The sequence below is a fragment of the Anomaloglossus baeobatrachus genome, chromosome 6 (genome assembly GCF_048569485.1).
Source record: "Anomaloglossus baeobatrachus isolate aAnoBae1 chromosome 6, aAnoBae1.hap1, whole genome shotgun sequence".
NCBI lineage: Eukaryota > Metazoa > Chordata > Amphibia > Anura > Aromobatidae > Anomaloglossus > Anomaloglossus baeobatrachus.
The window spans coordinates 43,930,582-43,950,837 of NC_134358.1; the positions used below are offsets into that span (position 1 = coordinate 43,930,582).

A 20,256-nucleotide genomic window follows, 5' to 3' on the forward strand; every position below is an offset into this window, starting at 1 on the left:
AGCATCAGCCTCCACCAGCATCAGCCTCTCTCCTTCCAGCCTCCCCCAGCATCAGCCTCTCTCCTTCCAGCCTCCCTCAGCATCAGCCTCCCGTTCCCAGCCTTCCCCAGGATCAGCCTCTCTCCTCCCAGCCTCCTTCCTCCCAGCCTCCCTCAGCATCAGCCTTCCCCTCCCAGTCTCCCCCAGCATCAGCCTCCCCAAGCATCAGCCTCCACCAGCATTAGCCTCTCTCCTTCCAGCCTCCCCCAGCATCAGCCTCCCCAAGCATCAGCCTCCACCAGCATCAGCCTCCCTCGTCCCAGCCTCCCCCTCCCCCTCCCAGCCTCCCCCAGCATCAGCCTCTCTCCTCCCAGCCATCCCCATGATCAGCCTCTCTGCTCCCAGCCTCCTCCAGCACGCCGTGCTCCTCTGCCGACACTCACACACCCGATCGCATCCACTCACACACACCCGATCGCATCCACTCACACACACCCGATCGCATCCACTCACACACACCCGATCGCATCCACTCACACACACCCGATCGCATACACTCACACACACCCGATCGTATACACTCACACACAAAGACACACACACTGACGATATTGCACATACGCGCTGATACTCACAACATCCGGGGATATCACATGCTTCTGGCCATGTGATCCCCCGGCAGGTCCTGGAAGATCACAACAGCACAATATCGCCGCCAAGAAGCAAGCGATATCCCAGGATGCTGTGAGTATGTGGATGCGATGTGATGTGTGAGGTGTGTGTGAGTGTGATCTGATTTGTGTGTGTGTGTATGTGTGTGTGTGTGTGTGCTGTTATGTGTGTGTATTTTCCGCAGCTGCAGGACCTTGATGTGTGGATGCGATGTGATGTGTGTGTGAGGTGTGTGTGAGAGTGAGTGTGAGCCGGTGTACACTGGTAACTATGATACACATCGGGTAACTAAGGGACCTTAGTTACCCGATGTGTATAATGGTTACCAGCTTTCACGGCCTCCGTCAAGATCCCAGCATCGCAAGGTTATGTCTGGCGCTGCCGGGATCCTGACGGAGCCGGTGTAGAAGCAAGCGATATCCCAGCATGTTGTGATGTGTGAGGTGTGTGTGAGAGTGAGTGTGAGAGTGAGTGTGATCTGATGTGTGTGTGTACTCACCTGGGAATCGGAGCTCCGTGTCAGTTGGGCCAGAGCGAGCGTGCATTGCGTGAGGGGGCGGGGCCTGCAGAGAGCCGGGGCGAGAGGCCAATCCGTGTGGGGGGGCGGGGCCATGGCGAGCCCAGCGGCCAATCAGCTTTGTGTCACCGTAAGGACATGTCACGGTGACACAATTTTGGAGCATGACAGACAGACAGACAGAATAAGGCAATTATATATATAGATGATGATACAGCCCATATGATGATGTCATGAATTTGGAGGCTTCTGATAGGTTTATTGGCAACATCTGAGTTAATTAGAGACACACCTGTTGATGTATTTTAATGCACACCTGAAACACACTGCGGCAGCATCATGTTGTGGGGTTGTTTTGCTGCAGGAGGGGCTGGTGCATTTCACAAAATAGATGGTATCATGAGCAAAAAAGATTATGTGACAATACTGAAGCAACGTCTGAAGACATTAGGCAGGAACTTAAAGCTTGGGTGGAAAGGGTTATTCCAAATGTACAATGATCCGAAGCATACTGCAAAACTGGCTACAAAGTGGCAACACAATTAATATTTTGGAGTGGCCATCACAAAACCCTGACTTCAATCCTATTGAAAATGTATGGAAAAACTGAAAAGGCCGGTGCGAGCGGCGACCTACAAACATGGCTCAGTTACACCAGTTCTGTCGGGAGGAATGGGTCCAAATTCCTTCCAACTATTGTGAGAAGCTTGTGAGATCCAAAATGTTTCCCCCAAGACATACAGTGTAAGGGCAATGGCACCAAATAATAATGAAATGTAGGGAAACTTTTGACTTTGCAGAAAGTAACAAAAATGTCTTAAATCATTCTCTCTCTCATTATTCTGGCATTTGGCAAATAGAAATAATTTTGGTTCCTAATTGACCTAAAACGGGAAAGGTTTATTCTGATTTCATATCAGATAGTGAGAAAAACCTGCAGATGTGTCTTTATAGAGAACGGAGGGAAAAACCTGCAGATGTGTCTTTATAGAGAGCGGAGGGAAAAGCCTGCAGATGTGTCTTTATAGAGCGCGAAGGGAAAAACCTGTAGATGTGTCTTTATAGAGAACGGAGGGAAAAACCTGCAGATGTGTTTGTACAGAGAGCGGAGGGAAAAGCCTGCAGATGTGTCTTTATAGAGCGCGAAGGGAAAAACCTGTAGATGTGTCTTTATAGAGAGCGGAGAGAAAAGCCTGCAGATCTGTCTGTATAGAGAGCGGAGGGAAAAACCTGCAGATGTGTCTTTATAGAGAGCGGAGGGAAAAACCTGCAGATGTGTCTTTATAGAGAGCGGAGGGAAAATCCTGCAGATGTGTCTTTATAGAGAGCGGAGGGAAAAACCTGCAGATGTGTCTTTATAGAGAACGGAGGGAAAAACCTGTAGATGTGTCTTTATAGAGAGCAGAGGGAAAAACCTGCAGATGTGTCTTTATAGAGAGCGGAGAGAAAAGCCTGCAGATGTGTCTTTATAGAGAGTGAAGGGAAAAACCTGCAGATGTGTCTTTATAGAGAACGGAGGGAAAAACCTGCAGATGTGTCTGTACAGAGAGCGGAGGGAAAAACCTGCAGATGTGTCTTTATAAAGAGCGGAGGGAAAAACCTGCAGATGTGTCTTTATAGAGAACGGAGGGAAAAACCTGCAGATGTGTCTGTATAGAGAGCGGAGGGAAAAACCTGCAGATGTGTCTTTATAGAGAGCGGAGGGAAAAACCTGCAGATGTGTCTTTATAGAGAGCGGAGGGAAAATCCTGCAGATGTGTCTTTATAGAGAGCGGAGGGAAAAACCTGCAGATGTGTCTTTATAGAGAACGGAGGGAAAAACCTGCAGATGTGTCTGTACAGAGAGCGGAGGGAAAAACCTGCAGATGTGTCTTTATAGAGAATGGAGGGATAAACCTGCAGATGTGTCTTTATAGATAGTGGATGGAAACTTCTGGTTTCAACTGTAGATAGATATAGATGGGGTTTATATAGGAACATTAAAGTATCTGTTTAAGCTAAGTACGGCAGAACCATACATCACAGTGTGGATACGAGTAACCCTAAGCTCTGTCCTTGTGTGTTATTCTCCATTACATTTAGAAGGACGCTCTATTATTACGGCTTTGTAGCGTCCACACAATTATCCTGCATTGTTATAATCCACATTGTGAAGATAAATCAGTGTCACAATTAATAATGAGAGAAACTTACTGGAAAGGTCAGATCTTTAATTTTACTTTCCGAGAGGCCATGATCTACAGATGGGAGCTACTTACTTTGAAGAAGAGCGTTTTAATCTTCCCACAATGGTGACCTTTCTCTTCAGGCACCGGAGAGTAGAGAACGTCTCGGGCTGGGATGCGGGCATATGCCACACGCTTATTGTTACTGAGGAGCCATACAAATACATCAGGAACCGTGTGTTGTGGCTGCAAAACAGGTACATAGCTGTCAACCTCCAGAAGGTCACATCCGTCAGAGCTTTCCACCTTATCACAGCGTTCTTCTATCCCCCTCTCCTCTATTTCATCCCAACTCACTTTTAGAAGAGTAAAATCTATCCTCTTTCGGCAATCTGATGGAAATGATTGTCTGCAGACAGAAGCTCTGGTGACTAGTGGTGGCCAGACAACATCTATCAACCTGTAAGGGGGTGTAGGGCTCTGCCCACCCCAGACCTGCAAACCTGTTATGTTATATAAAGTGTACTGGGATGTGATGTATTGGTGAAATATGTGTGCGGTGACTAGGTGGCTACGGTGGTATGGCAGTGTGGCGCCCTGGACAAGCCAGGGGCCACAGGTAACAACACACACACACCCCCACCCCCAGCAGTTTCACAGCAGACATCCCCAGTGAAACTTGATTCCTTTCCTCGAGCTCAGACTGACACACCAGGTGGGCGGAGTCAGGAGATGGAGACGCCCACCCAGGAGTTAGCTGGCCTGAGGCAGGAAACAAGCCCAGTCAAGTCCTAGGAGAGGAAGAGAGAGGAGGTCTGCAGAGAGGCAGACGCAGACTGGGGCCTAGGTTGGAGCCTAGGGCTCTCGTGCAGCAGAGAGTGAGGCAGATGGTAGTGGCCGTCTGCAGGGAGCCGGGGAGACAGTTGGTGGAACCGTAGGTAGCCGGGGCTGGGCGGTGGCCCACCGGTACCGAACCGGGGAGCCAGCTGGAAGCCGGAGCGCAGGAGGGGCGTGCACGGAGGTGGAAGAAAGGACTTACACCACCAAACTGGGTCAGAGGAGAAACAACAACCGCAGCCGTCTGTGGGCACCCGTCCATCCAGCCGAGTGTTTTACCAAGGACTGTGTCGTGATTACTGGCTGAGTGAGTACCCCGTGCCGTGCGGCACAGCGCTGCCCCTGCGACCCTGCACCTCACCAGGCCCCATACCCGCCTGCTACCCATCCACCTACCTAACCGGGCCCCGGGACAACCAACCCCTTACCCACGGAGGGGAGAACTAACATCTAGCTGCTCCATACCATCACTCCCGGGATCCTCGTCCAGAGCAGCGGTGGTGTCACAACCTCACCACAACCATGGGTGGCGTCATGCACAATCTCCCTTACCAAATCCCCTTTTACTGTGGAGCCTGGGATCACAGACCGGGTCACGCCACCGTGATACCCACAGAAGTGACCTCGTGGCCCGGATCTGAGTACCCCCTGGTCCCCGGGCGACACATTTGGCGTCACGAACAGGATCTTACCGCTCTGCCATTGGGTAGAGGTGCGCCTTGTTACCGCCGGAGGTGTCCGGCCGGAAAATTTCAGAAGCCGCCATCTTTGTCGCGAAAATTTCCCGCTCGAGCGTCTTACATGAGCAGGAAAGGCACGAAAGTGGAGCCCCGCCCCCTGAAGAAGGAAGTGCTAAAAGGAGGCTAAGGGGGACGGGATGGCGTCCGGCCGCATGTGAACAGCGGCTGTGGAAGCAGGGAGGCCAGGACTATGCCAGTGTTTGGTTCCTGGAACACCGCTGCACGAGATGTCCCGTCCGTCCGGCACCGCTGAAACCTCGGTGCCCGCGGCCAACGCCCCGACCGACCCGTTACCCCTGTCACCGGTAGCAGAGCTCGCAGCGTCTGTGAGGGAGGGCCCAGGCCTTACCATCGTCACCGCCCTGCCACCGGTCCCGGCTTCCATCCCAGCCGCACCGCCGATGACGACGGCCCCGGCAGTCCGCCCGGCCGCAACGGAGATGACGACGGCTCCGGCAGTCCGCCCGGCCGCAACGGCAGCGAAGCACCCATCCCGTTAACTATCTGGGCAGCCTGGTTCTGGACTGGGGTCAAGGGGTGCGGCCCATTTCTTAGGGGCAGCATCAGGGCCAGGTTGTTTGGGTGGGTGACTGAAGGACCCGTTCCACTGTTATTATTAAAAGTGTTTGATTACTGTTGCAACGTTAAAGTAATGTGCATCCCGTTGTGGGAAGATTGAAAATGCTTGTGTTTAATGTTTTAATCTTTTGCAGTTTAAAAAGAAAAATAAAACCGGTGATGGACGGGCAGCCCGAGGACGGTCTGCATTTTGCTAAGGGGGAATGTGGCGCCCTGGACAAGCCAGGGGCCACAGGTAACAACACACACACACCCCCACCCCCAGCAGTTTCACAGCAGACATCCCCAGTGAAACTTGATTCCTTTCCTCGGGCTCAGACTGACACACCAGGTGGGTGGAGTCAGGAGATGGAGACGCCCACCCAGGAGTTAGCTGGCCTGAGGCAGGAAACAAGCCCAGTCAAGTCCTAGGAGAGGAAGAGAGAGGAGGTCTGCAGAGAGGCAGACGCAGACTGGGGCCTAGGATTGGAGCCTAGGGCCCTCGTGCAGCAGAGAGTGAGGCAGACGGTAGTGGCCGTCTGCAGGGAGCTGGGGAGACAGTTGGTGGAACCGTAGGTAGCTGGGGCTGGGCGGTGGCCCACCGGTACCGAACCGGGGAGCCAGCTGGAAGCCGGAGCGCAGGAGGAGCGTGCACGGAGGTGGAAGAAAGGACTTACACCACCAAACTGGGTCAGAGGAGAAACAACAACCGCAGCCGTCTGTGGGCACCCGTCCATCCAGCAGAGTGTTTTACCAAGGACTGTGTCGTGATTACTGGCTGAGTGAGTACCCCGTGCCGTGCGGCACAGCGCTGCCCCTGCACCTCACCAGGCCCCATACCCGCCTGCTACCCATCCACCTACCTCACCGGGCCCCGGGACAACCAACCCCCTACCCACGGAGGGGAGAACTAACATCTAGCTGCTCCATACCATCACTCCCGGGATCCTCGTCCAGAGCAGCGGTGGTGTCACAACCTCACCACAACCGTGGGTGGCGTCACGGACAATCTCCCTTACCAAATCCCCTTTTACTGTGGAGCCTGGGATCACAGACCGGGTCACGCCACCGTGATACCCACAGAAGTGACCTCGTGGCCCGGATCTGAGTACCCCCTGGTCCCCGGGCGACACAGCAGCTCCTCCTGGTGCTTGGGGCTAGAGAGGGTTAATGACAGGGCGGAGTCCAGCTAACAAAAGAGAGAGGGGCACAGGAAGAGGCAGGAGAGTCCCAGAGAGAGGAACGAGTATCAGACCCCAACCAAATCTAATTAGTCTGACCTGCTGGGTCAAATCCCAGTGCCGGACACGTGGGGCCCTGGTGACAGCTGGGCTGTGCTAACCACATCCCAAGTGGGTGAAGTCCGGACGGCCTGGAGGGTGGTCACCCCCTGGCAGATACCCAATGAACCTCCTTAATTGGTCGAAGGTCAGTGGGCTACAATGGCGGGAGTAGGTCCTGGCAAACCGGACATAGAGGAGTGCTGTCCCTGAAGATTCCCGTCCTAGCTTATAGCCGAAAATTCCCTGTGGGTGGGACGACGGGATATTCAGAGGACTATTTGAATCTGCCCGACAGAGTGAAGCTGAGAGAGGGGATGAGGGGCTCGGAGGCCCGAATACTAGGGGAGTGGCTGGCCGGCAAATTAAGAGTGGCTCCGGGGCTAATGGCGACCATAGTGGAGAACCAGAGCGGATGTCCAAAGGACTGTGTGAAGTAATGTTTATGCCCCTTGAATTGGAAAAGCGATGTGCCTGTGTACCGCCCCACGGCCTCGGCTGCGACCGCCGAGCCGCTCGGATCCGTGCTCGTACTGCGGGCGGTGGCTCGAGCCTCTCACAGACCCGAGGGTCACGTCGCTCTGCAAGGGGGGGGGGGGTTGGCGCTACGCGCGGGGGAATGCGGGTGTTCGGTTTTGGGATGATTGTTCATGACGCCACCCACGGGTTGTGGTGATGGTGGACACCACCGCTGCGGTGAAGGTACGGGGACTCCCAGGAGTGGTGTAGTGGCGCAGCTAGGTGTTGACCCCTCCGTGAGTAAGGGGATGTTGGTCCTGGGGCCCGGTTGTGCGAGGGTTGGGGTGCAGGGCGCAGGGGCACGGTGCGGTGCACTGGTGTACTCACGATTAAACCACACAGAGTCACTGGTAAACCAAACGGAGGGATGGACGGGGCCCGCAGCCGGCTGCAGTGTCCTAGTCGGGTTGGCAATGTCCGCCTTTCTCCTGGCAAGCCCCGGCACAGGCATTTCAATTTGGCGCTGTGAGCAGGGTCCAGACTAGACCCGGTAACACCGGGTGACATGTGCCTTGTGTACACCATCTGCAAAATTGGATTGTCTAACATTTATTTTGGTGCCCGCGGTTGCGGGTATGCAACAAATGGACTTGGACTGTACAATGGCGTCCATTGAGAATGGGATGAGCGCCATGCGTACCAACAAGGACTGGACTGGCCCGCCCTTCGTGGGTGGGGCTGCAGTGGGGTGCAAAAATCCGTGCCTGCCCCTTTGTTGGACATCTACTAGGAGCCAGGAACCCTGCCTCCCCAGGACCAGGAGAAGATGGGGAGATGATATAGACTGCCCGGGTGCGAGCTTTGGCGAGGGGTGAGTCCGGTACCGCAGCCCGTACCGGGATTTGGACTACGGAGCTTTTTCCCTAAACCTGGGTACCTGGAGGGCCCTGGAGCGTCGTAAGGAGGCCTGTTCCAGAAAGTTTAAATGTTTTTGATATATGCAGATGTTTCTTTTTCCATGCTTTTGTTCTCTTTCTTTCTTTTTCCTCCTGCCTCTTCCTATCCTTTATTGGGTCCCGGTAGAAGGGACGTGTTCATTTGTTTATATACAACAAAAGTTTTTTTGCGGTGTTGTTTGTTGTCGCAACACCGGAGTGTTGCGTTTTTGGTCTGGAGGAGTGTAACGCCCCTGCAACCGGGTCGTTATAGGGTATTAAATGTTATCCCATTTTTCCTGGGCAGGAGGAGAAGAGTCCACACACACACACACACTGGCAGGAAGGAGTTAAAAATTCTTCAGCATGTAGTTTGAGCCTGCATGACTCATCCTGTTTCCTTAATGAGCAGGTGTGCAGGTCCCCATGACAACCCAAGGGGAGGGGGGCCCTGAAAGAGTGAGTTCAGAGCAGACAGAAGTTTTAGGCAGAACGTAAGAGGCTGCAAGAGAGTGCAGACCTCCACAGAACAGCTCCCTGCTGAGGAGATGCCACGAGACTAGGGCTGATAATATCTTAAGGAAGGGAATGGAGCTGAGGACTGGGGATCTTTGGAGAGTGTTGTACCCGGTAGCGGTTGGTGTTATGCGCTACCGAAAGACAGACAGAATGGCGGCGGGTCCCCAAGATGCTCCATGACACGGGGATAGCATTAACGCACCGAAAGAGAGGGACCCCCAGATCACCTCACCGGACCCCTTCCTCCTACTTGCCCAGGACCGACTAGAGGCTACAGGCGGCGAGGACCAGCACCCGGGTGCGATGTAGAACGGACTTTAAATAAAGAAAAACTGGTACCGCACTCCGTGACTGGTGTGAGTAATGCCGCCGCCCTGTGCCCCCGGTGTCCCTGAGGACTGTTGCCCTGGGTCTCATTAACCTCCCGGGGCTCCCCCGCTCCACTCGTGGGGAGCGATTCCATCTGGCTGCTTAGAACACCTGCCCCGGAGAGAGACCCGCCGGGGTCACGGAAGCCGGGTCGGGCCACTCACAGCCTGACCCCGAACACCACCGGCCCGGTGACCGTGCGAGCCGGCGCGGGCGTTTCATATACAGGGACAGTTAGGCAGGGATTAGCAAAATGCACCCAAAACTGCTCGTGGTTCCCTTTAAGGCTAAGTTCACACACTGTGTTTTTTTGATGCTGCGCTTTTGTGCGTTTTTTGCGGTAAAAAATGCACAAAACCGCACCCACGGTAAAAACATCCTTTTTTTGCCGCGGGTGCGGTTTTTGTACGTTTTTTGCTGCGCTTTGCTGCGTTTTTGCTCACTGCGTTTTTTATGAGTGAACAATGCCATTAAAGAATTAAAGATTGTTGAAAAAAAAAAAGAAAAAAGGTCTGATGTCATTTCCTTCTTCAATATGTTTTTCATTCTCCACTAGTGTATGCAGGAGAGCAGACAGCTGCAGAACTACAAGGCTCAGCATGCTCCATCCAGGACTGCATGCTGGAGAGAAAGGCAGGGGGAGCAGAACTACAAGGCTCAGCATACTCCATCCAATAGTGTATGCAGGAGAGCAGACAGCAGCTGCAGAACTACAAGGCTCAGCATCTTCATCCAGGACTGTATGCAGAAGTTTTTTTCCCCGCAAAAAAATGACGTGGGCTTCGCCATATTTTTGTATACTAGCCAGGTACAGCAGGCAGGTACGGGCTGCCCCCAACCCCCAGCTGCCTATTTGTAGCTGGCTGGGAACCAAAAATACAGGAAGCCCTTTTTTTTTAATTATTTCATGAATTTCATGAAATAATTTTTTAAAAAAAATGACGTGGGCTTCGCCCAATTTTTGAGTTTAGCCAGGTACAACTAGGCAGCTGGGGATTGAAATCCGCAGTGTAGAGTGCCCAAGCTTTCTGGGCACCCCCGCTGCGAATTGCAGTCCGCAGCCGCCCCAGAAAATCGCGCTTTCATAGAAGCGCCATCTTCTGGCGCTGTATCCAACTCTTCCAGCTGCCCTGATGCCGGGTGGCTCGCTGGGTAATAATGGGGTTGCAGGTCAGGCTGGACCACAGTTTCTCCTAAAGAGCTGCAGGTCAGGCTGGGCTATGGTTTCTCTTAAGGAGTTTCAGGCCAGACTGGGCCATGGATTCTCATAAGGAGTTGCAGGTCAGGCTGGGCCATGATTTCTCCTAAGTATTTGCAAGTCAGGCTGGGCTATGGTTTCTCCGAATGAGATGCAGAGCACTCCTGCACGTTTTTGGCCCATATGAAATGGAAGCTGAGATTAGCTGTGAGGAGCCACAGCAACACACTTTGACCCATGCATCCCTCAGAAGGGAGGATGAAGGCCCTCATAATCTTTTTAGTGCAACATTGTGCTGCCACATGTAACCATTATGTTTATACCTCTGAATTGGATTCAGAAGATTTATTGCTTAGGTGCCATTCCTTTTACTAGATGTGCATTTGTTTTACTTGTTCGTTCAATAAAGACTAGTTTTTTATTACTTTTGTCTCTTATTCATCTCTCCTTCATCAGCTCCTGGCCTGCCACGTCAAGCAGCAGTATGCGGTCTGCAGTTCTGCTTACAAAAAGCATCAACACACACCCCCAGCCAGGTACAGCTTTTCTGTAGTGTATAAGGACCCCGAAGCAACCCTCATCCAGAGTGTTCCCTGGCATTCCAGAAACACAAATCTAGGTATAATGCCAAGGAGAGGCTACAGGCTGTGGACTGTGCAGTATCATGTCGCATGCCACAGGCAGCGTACAACATCTGACCACTACACGGAGAGGGGGAGATGAGGGGTCAGCTTTACATAATGGCTCTTCTGATACCTCTTAATTTAGGTATAAACATAGAAATGAATGTATACTGTACCCCATAATATAGATAAATCAACCCTAACATTAAAGCCTAATACTGTGCACTACAAGGGCTACACGCTCCCATATACAGCACATTGCGATGCTTTGTGTGAGAGAATACAATGCATTTTGTTCTTATAGATTCCAACTTGTCTTATAACTGAATGATGTCATTGGGGCTCAACTAACACTGATGGGCGGGCAAGTTTCACACTTCTATACACTCCCTTGCGGCTTTTATTGATGCATAGTTCTGAGGAGTTATTTCTTTGTTTGGGATACTACTTAAACTGGTCACATGATGTAACAAAGCAGAAACTTACAGTACACCGCAAAGCGTGTGCTGTATTCCACTCGTCCAGCCACCACAATTGACCCTTGTCATAGTCACTCAGATCCTTCCGCTTGCCCATTTTTTTTCCTTCCAACACCTTGATGAGCTTTTATCTCACCCATACGACATGTGCCATTGTCTCAACAAATCTATGATGTTCCCTCCACCTGTCAGTTATGGCTGATCAGGGTATAGCACTTAATGAAATAATGGAATATTATCATTTACCTCGTCCACCAGAAACTTGATCCTATCAATGAAGCTCTGCATTTCCCTTGTCATCTCATTCATGGACATCTTCTTCTTCTGCTGTACAATTGCTTTTGCTTCGCTGGACATTCCCTCCTGTAACGGAGGTGAAGATCACTTATAGAGATTTACCCAAATACTTAAAGGGAACCTGTCACCACTATTTTGACGTATAAGCTGTGGCCACCACCACTGGGCTCTTATATACAGTATTCTAACATGCTGTATATAAGAGCCCAGGCTGCTGTAAGAACATAAAAAACACTTTATAATACTAAAGGGGGCTTTACACGCTATGATATCGCTAATGTTTTATCGTCGGGGTCACGCTGTTAGTGACGCACATCCGGCGTCATTAACGATATCGCAGCATGTAACACTTACCAGCGACCTTAAGCGACCTCAAAAATGGTGAAAATCGTTCACCATGGAGAGGTCGTCCCAAAGCCAAAAATCGGTAATGGTTGATTATCGATGTGGTTCGTCGCTCCTGCGGCAGCAGACATCGCTGTGTGTGACACCGCAGGAACGAGGAACGTCTCCTTACCTGCCGCCGGCCGCAATGCGGAGGCAAGCAGGTGGGCGGGATGTTATGTCCCGCTCATCTCTGCCCCTCCGCTTTGATTGGCCGGCTACTTAGTGACGTCGCGGTGACGTCGCTGTGATGCCGAACATCCCTCCCCCTTGAGGGAGGGATTGTTCGGCAGTCACAGTGACGACGCTGACCAGGTTAGTGCGTGTGACACTGCCGTAGCGATAATGTTCGCTGCGGCAGCGATCACACAATATCGCATGCACGACGGGGGCCGGTGCTTTTGCGTACGATATCGCTAGCAATTGCTAGGAATATCGTAGAGTGTAAAGCCCGCTTTACCTAACGGTTGCGTGGTTGGCCATATGGGCGTCTCCGGTGCCGGTGCCTCCTCTTTTGGCCATCTTCGTCCTCTTTCTGAAGCCTGTGTGCATGACGTGTCTACATCATACACACTCGCCGGTCCTGCTAGGGCAGATCAAAGTGCACCTGCTCAGGACCTGAATGCCGGCGAGTGTGTATGATGTCTGACGCGTCATGCACCGCGGCTAGAGAAGGAGAACAAAGATGGCCAAAAGAGGCGGCGCCGGCACCGGACAACGGAAACGCCCACATGGCCAACCGCGTGACCGTTAGGTAAGTATTATAAAGTGTTTTTTTATATTCTCACAGCTGCCTGGGCTCTTATATACAGCATGTTAGAATGCTGTATATAAGAGCCCGCTGGTGGTGGCCGCAGCTTATAGGCCAAAAAAGTGGTGATAGTTTCCCTTTAAATGAAATAATAAAATGACTGCATGAAGTATTTTATCTCTACAGAGCAGGTCTATTTCTCACCATGATTAGTGTTAGGGTGATTGAGTGCGGTCAGCTGTGTGAGGCAACTGTGGCTGCTGTTAGGCTACTTTCACACATCCGGATTTTTGCTCTGCGGCACAATACGGCGTTCTGCAGAAAAACCGCAACCGGCTTTTGTAACGCCGGTTGCGGTTTTTTTTGCATAGACTTACATTAGTGCCGTATTGTGCCGCAGGGGCTTGCGTTCGGTCCGGTTTTTGCCGCATGCGGCAGATTTAGCCGATGCCGCGGCCGGATCGAACGTTCCCTGCAACGTTTTTTGCTCCGGCAAAAAACACCGCATCGCGCCGCTTCCGGCCGCTGCGGCGCATTTTTCAATGCATACCTATGGAGGCCGGATGCGGCGCGATGCGGAAAAAACCGCATCCGGTCGCCGCATGCGGTTTTTTCCACTGCGCATGCTCAGTAGCATGCCGCAACCGGAAAAACACGGACGGGCCGCATGTAAAAACTTATGCAACGGATGCGGTGTTTTCGCCGCATCCGTTGCATAGTTTTCACAGCCGGATTGAGCCGCAGTGCTCAAACCGTATGTGTGAAAGTAGCCTTAGGGGGTTCACTTTGATATGGGGCACTGTGGGGGGCTCTATAACTGTAATAAGGGCACTGTGACTGGTATTAGAAATAGGCTATAACTGGCACAGACATTGTGTAACTGTTTTGGGGACAATGATTTTTAATTGAAGTTATAAGAGTATGATGCGCTCACGGGGTCTCTAGTGTTTTCGGGTTACTCGTCACCGGGGCGGTTTGGGGTGTCACGGCGGCCTGGCCCGGTTCCATGACCCCGTCGGTGTCAATTAAACATGGTGATTGGGTTATTTACAGGGGAGTAGGATAAAGTTTGTCTTCGTGACGCCACCTGTGGTATGCGGCTATGATGGGAGCCGCCGCTGCGGGATATCTGTTTCTCTCTCTCTGGGGCGGATGGTAATGCAGCTCAGATGGTCCAGCTCTCCACAGGCAGAGCTCAGGCCCTAGGGAGGATATTGGGTGTAGTGGTCCACCCCGATATAGGGGCGTGGGAAGGAATAGACGACACAGCAGTTGCAGTTTAGGTTGTTTACTCACTGAATTGCTCCCGCCGTTGGACTGCCGGACTCCGCTGGGATGAGCTCCAGTCGATCCCGGATAGTTCGGAGGTCAGAACTGGTGGGGTTTCCCTGTGAGTCCTTCCTCCCTGTGTTGTGTTCTGCGAGTCCCCGCGACCTGAAGCTATGCTGGGACCAGAGTCCTTGGGGTTTGTTCATTCCCCCGTCCCATATAGCAGGCAGCGCGAGTTCGTAGATGGAGCTGTCCTATGGTCACGACTCCTGGCTCTGTGTGCTAATTTGCCCCGGGCGCTGTGTTTGGGCCAGAAGACTTAATCCTCTGCCTGGGGGATTTTGCTGGCGGGACTAGGACTAGGGCTCCGCAACCTGAGGTGTGCGCTGGTCCTGAGGGAGCTTTGAGCTCTCCCCTCAGCGACTGTGTTCTCCTGCGTCTCACTTGGTTCCCGGTGGTTTCTCAACTCATTGTGTGAGTGTGTCGCCTTGCTCCCCAGAACAGTCGCTCCATCCCCTGGGTTCCTGAGCTAGTGGGTGGGAGGCCCAAGATGATATGGTGACCATCCTAAATGACCCAACTCTAACCCAGTCCCGGTGAGAGGGCAACTAGCTATGTGTATGTTGGTGAATTGTGGTTTACCGGCAATGACCTCCTCTGTATCCGAGATGAATACTGCACCTCTGGTGAGGTGCAGAACTCTGTGGCGACTGAAGCCTCAGGGGCGCCACAAGTACTTTGGTTGTCCCCATTACAGGACACCAATGACATCATCATGGGGGACATACAATTATTGCTCAAAGGCACTCAGACTAGCCATGAAAATTGTAGGGACTACGTGACCATCAACATTATGGGTACACTGTAGCCATCACTATTATGGGTACACTGAGGCCATCAACATTATGGACACACTAGGACTGTGATTGTCATGGAGACATAATGATTATTATGGGACCTCAGATATTGCTGAATGGGAATCAAATAATTACCCATGTACAGTATATGCAAAAATATCATAATTGTCGTGTGTCTTACCAGCTCCTGCTTGCACAGCGTTACCCTTTTCTTGTCCAGAGCAGTTGTGTTCACCATCTTGTTTTTTTTCTCTGCTACTGAGATGAATGCCCTGAAAGTAAAAATAGACAACCTGGTATTTCCATACATCCATATCTATCTATCTATCTATCTATCTATCTATCTATCTATTTATTATCTATCTATCCCTCTATCTATCTATTCTCTATCTATTTATTATCTATCTATCTATCTATCTATCTATTCTCTATCTATTTATTATCTATCTATCTATCCCTCTATCTATCCATCTATCCCTCTATCTATCTATTATCTATCCATCTATCTATTATCTATCCATCTATCTATCTATCCCTCTATCTATCTATCCCTCTATCTATCCATCTATCCCTCTATCTATCTATCTATCTATCTATTATCTATCCATCTATCTATTATCTATCCATCTATCTATCTATCCCTCTATCTATCTATCTATCTATCTATTATCTATCCATCTATCTATCTATCTATCCATCTATCTATCTATCTATCCCTCTATCTATCTATCTATCTATCTATCCCTCTATCTATCTATCTATCCCTCTATCTATCCATCTATCCCTCTATCTATCCATCTATCTATTATCTATCCATCTATCTATTATCTATCCATCTATCTATCTATCCATCTATCTATTATCTATCCATCTATCTATTATCTATCTATCTATCTCTCTATCCCTCTATCTATCCATCTCTCTATCTATCTATCTATCTATCTATCCATCTATCCCTCTATCTATCCATCTATCTATTATCTATCCATCTATCTATTATCTATCCATCTATCTATCTATCCATCTATCTATTATCTATCTATCTATCTATCTATCTCTCTATCTATCTATCCATCCATCTCTCTATCAATCTATCTATCTTTACACACATACTGTATATTAACAAAGAAGTAAAAAAGAATAAAGAAAGTGATCTGGTCCAATCTTCGATGGGGTTTGTACAGCAATGCATAGATCTCACATATATTTAATAATTGATTAATGAGAAATGTGTATTTTTAATTTATATAGCACCTGTCACTTGCCTTAAAAATGCAATTTTGTTACCTGGTGTAAAAGCCGCTGTTCTCCTGAATCCGGCGCTGTTTTTCTTTTGTTCCTGCGCCCCTCCATTCCTGAGATATGGCCCTCTCATTCCTCTATATAAATCTAGTTTTAGTCCAAGTGGGTGTGACCTTCATCTCTTCTCTATTGGTGGCTTCATGAGAACCACGCCCAATTGGAAAACAATGCTAGATTTATACACAGGGAAGATGAGGCCTTATCTAAGGAACTGAGAGGCGCAGGAACAAAAGAAAAATAGCACCGGATTCAGAAAAACAGAGGCATTTACACCAAGTTAAAAAAAGGCATTTATGGCAAGTGGCAGGTCCCCATTAATGAGAAGTATTGATAAGGGATGATCGTACTTGCTCTGTTTGTTAAAGTCAGTGAGAACATCTCTCATCTTTTCTTCAGGTGCAAAATCAGAAACTTTGATGAGTTCTTTCATATGTTCTAATCCTTCTTCCTACAGAGTAAAAAAACAAGGTGTTAGAATACAAAGATAATTAAAGGGGATGTCCAAGATTTTTATTTAATAATATTTCCTTAGGATGGCCTACCAATGTATCTGGAGTGCTGGCATCCCTGTGCTCCCCGTTCTCCTCCTCCAGAGATGCGCGCTACTCACCACTGCGACCAGCTCTCGCATGTGTCCCGGCGTCTATTCTCTCCTCCACGTGTGCGCTCTCTGCTTCCTCCTCCCGGGGTCTGTGCACTTGGCGCAAGTCCTCAGGGAGTGCCCCTGGGGCTCGCACATGTGCTGCTGCCCTTTTCTTAAAGGCCCAGAGCGTAACTCCCAGGAAGTGTCTCTCAGCCTATCTCTAAGAGGCACTGGGTGCATAAGGCTCTCTCCCACTAGGGGAGGTGCCTGATCAACGTGTTTAGACTGTGCCTGTCCATACCGGACATGCCTCCAGCCTCAGCTACCTCAGTGGCCTTGCTATACCAGAGCCTGTGCCTTTCCAACATGACCGTGCCTCCAGCCTCTATCCCAGTGCCCTTGCTATACCAGAGAGTATGCCTCTCCAACCCGGCTGTGCCTCAGTTACCTCGGTGGCCCTGGTATAGCAGAGACTGGCCATTCCTCCAGCCTTAGCTTGTCTGCTCCTGTATCCACCCTTGCCCTAGGTGTCAGCTGCCACAGTACTGTATGATAAGTTTATGTCCTACATCAGAGAGCCCAGCCGATCAGCAGAAGGTGGGGTTCATACTCTAAGGTGATTATTGGAGTACCCAAACCCCTTAAAGGGGTTTTACCAAAGTTGTAAGTTAGCAATAGGGGATCATTTACTAAGGAAAGGAGGTCTAACTATTGCAAACTCCACCAATCCCAAAATCTGGGCCTTCTGAATAGATCATGAGCACCTCTACTCCATTCATGGTCTATTGGACTAAAGGAGTACTACAGCACTGTGCTCCACAGTCTCTGGCCAACCCATAGATATACAGGGGTCTCAGTGGGCAAACCCCTAGTGATGATCAAGTCACCTGTTGCCACTGAAAAACTGATAATTGCTATTTACAGATGGTTTCATCTATGAGGTTATGTGACGCCCTGGCCTATCAGGTCGTCACAGGGTATTGTGCAATCTGCCCTTCTGCACGGTATCCAATCCTCCTTGGTTACGGGTCCCTAGCCTTTGGTGTTGCTAAGAACAAGCTAATTGAAATCCTAGGAACACTCTGCACCACACCCACCAGACACACCAGTGGACAGCCTAAAGGGAATAGGGCTGCCCACTTGGGGGGTTGATTGGGAGGGTCAGGAGTGTCAGGAGACAGTGAGTTGTGGAGTGACTCTTAAGAGGAGAGGTCAGGAGCTGGGCTCCTTGTTAATACTAGGTGGCAGGTCTGGGCCTGGTGGGAGCTGGAACCCCGGTTGCAGGGGATCATGTCAAGGGGCACGGAACTGCAGAGGAGGGCAGCCTGCAGCCTTGAGCCATCTCTGGGCAGGGACCAGGGCACGACTGGGTACGTGGACCCTAGGGCGGGAAGTAGCTTCAAGCGTCCTGGTAATTTACCCGACGAGGACGGAGTCTTCAAGATCCGTTCTCCACCCGCTCCAAAATCGGGGTACTAGCGCAACGAGGGGGATAGGACTTTCCCAAGTCTAGAAAATCCCAAGTGTGAACCCTGAGAGCAAGCTCACTCCGTTAGCTATACGGGTGAGCGGGACCCGACTAGTTCTATACTACAGGGGGCAACCAGAAAAGAAGGTGCCAAGGGAAAGGTCACAGGCTAACAAGCAACACCATCGGGCACGGGACTCAGATGTGCTCCCTCCCTGCTGCAGCGGTGCTCAGAATTCCGGTTTACAAGTTGTCAGTGTCAGCGTTATTGAACTGAGTGAGTACGCAGTAACCCGGTCCTCCCCAACGGCTTCCCCGCTTCACCATCACCAAGCCCCGGTGTATTCCCCCTACCCACGGAGGGGTTAAACACCTGGCTGCCATCCCATCGCCACCGTGCGCTCCCAACAGCAGCGGTGGTACTCCACCTTACCACACACAGTGGGTGGCGTCGCGAACTCTAAACACAAAACTCCTTGTAAATACCCTCCTTTTATTTTGAGTGGCCGCGCGACCCCTCCCGGGTCCGGAGACCCCCTTGAGCCACCGCGGATCCGGATCCGAGCAGCCTTGGCTGCTGATGCTGGGGCGGTACAGTTACATCCTCCAGGTCATGAAAACTTAATGCATGTCAGGCTACTTATAAAAGTATACTTGAGGAAGTTGTAACCTTCACCACTTTAATAGTTTTTACAAAAACAGTGCCCCGTTACATGTGTGGCTGTTCCAGGTACTGCATCTTAGTACTGTTAAAATATGACAAGTAGGGGTCTAGCAAGGAGATATAAGACAACCCAAAAACCACTTAGCCCTCTTATGAAGACACTTCTTAAAAATAGCACATTTTGGGGGACCTAACTGATGTAAATCCTCTACTGAGCCCAAGGACCCTCATGTTATGCCTCTATTTGTGAGTAAGGGGTAATTTAGTAGAAGGTTATGACACATGTAGTGTAATAAAATTGGGTCTGGTGGTACATGGTAGATGGGCAGACGCTGGTGGTCTAGAGTGGTAGAAGAGTTCAATATATGTCACAAAGTGTGAGAGGATAACAAGGGACCAGGGCTCCTAGACTGGCCCTCAGGGTAGGGGACCTTAGCTGTCCCTAATTCCAGAGATACTTCTAATAGTGAAGATGTCTGGGCCGCCTTCCTTGCCCTACTCCTGGCAAGCTCTGAACTTATACCCCCACCCCAGGGGAGAACTGGGACAAGAGTGGTTGAACACACAGATATAGACAAACAGGAAAAGCAAAACTCTATCACACAGCTAGCACACACTATATAAAACTATATATGATAAGGAGGAAATAAAGAGCAGGAAGGAAATAACCAAACGCCGTGTGACAGTATACTGGTAATTTTCCTGGTGGGCAATGACTGCACAGAAATTACTTTTTCATTCCCTGGTGGCCTAGGTCAGTGAAGAGGTCAATGGTAAATTGAGTTTATGGGTCTGAAGCTTTGTGCAAATGCACATTTTGCCATATGCTTGGAAACAGTTGATAAATTGGAAGTCATGTTTTTTAGGAGGAGGATGAAAAAGAGAATGTGTCCCCGATGCATGGCTACTAAGAAGGATGTTTAATTTGCCGCTGTTAAGTTGGATTTTAATTAAATCGTGTATTTATTTCCTGCCATTGAAACACAGAGACATTTTATTTCTTCCTCTTAATGGACAGTCCCCAAGTCTCTTCTGCACATTGACATTATCGCTGTATTACCAAACATCTGTGCTGCATGTCTTATTCACTACACACCTTGCAGAAGCCTGCGGCGCAGCGTGGCACTTTTATTACATAACCTTTCTAGTCAGTGTTTGTTGCAGTGAGTCCTATGTAAGTGGCTGAGATATCACTCCTAATAGACAGGAATAGTATAGAACTATTATATCCCGGTTGCAATGGAAATGAGATCTTCGTGCACCGACGTCCTAGTGGGCAGAAAGGCTTAAAGGGAATGTTCACCCTGAATAATGGATGTCTGTGGTGCCGATGACTTTATGACCCACATAC

General features: G+C 50.3%; 1 protein-coding gene across 1 annotated transcript in view; it reads right to left on the bottom strand.

The window, feature by feature from the left end:
* The window catches only part of FER1L6 (fer-1 like family member 6), a 242,150-nt gene that overhangs the window by 111,592 nt on the left and 110,302 nt on the right, over positions 1–20,256 (bottom strand). Inside the window, exons 15-18 of the mRNA XM_075352889.1 lie at positions 16,538–16,638; positions 15,070–15,160; positions 11,577–11,693; positions 3,427–3,579 (exon numbers count right to left, since the gene is read on the bottom strand). Of these exons, the coding sequence (XP_075209004.1) occupies positions 3,427–3,579; positions 11,577–11,693; positions 15,070–15,160; positions 16,538–16,638 (462 nt within the window). The remainder of the gene's footprint in view (positions 1–3,426; positions 3,580–11,576; positions 11,694–15,069; positions 15,161–16,537; positions 16,639–20,256) is intronic.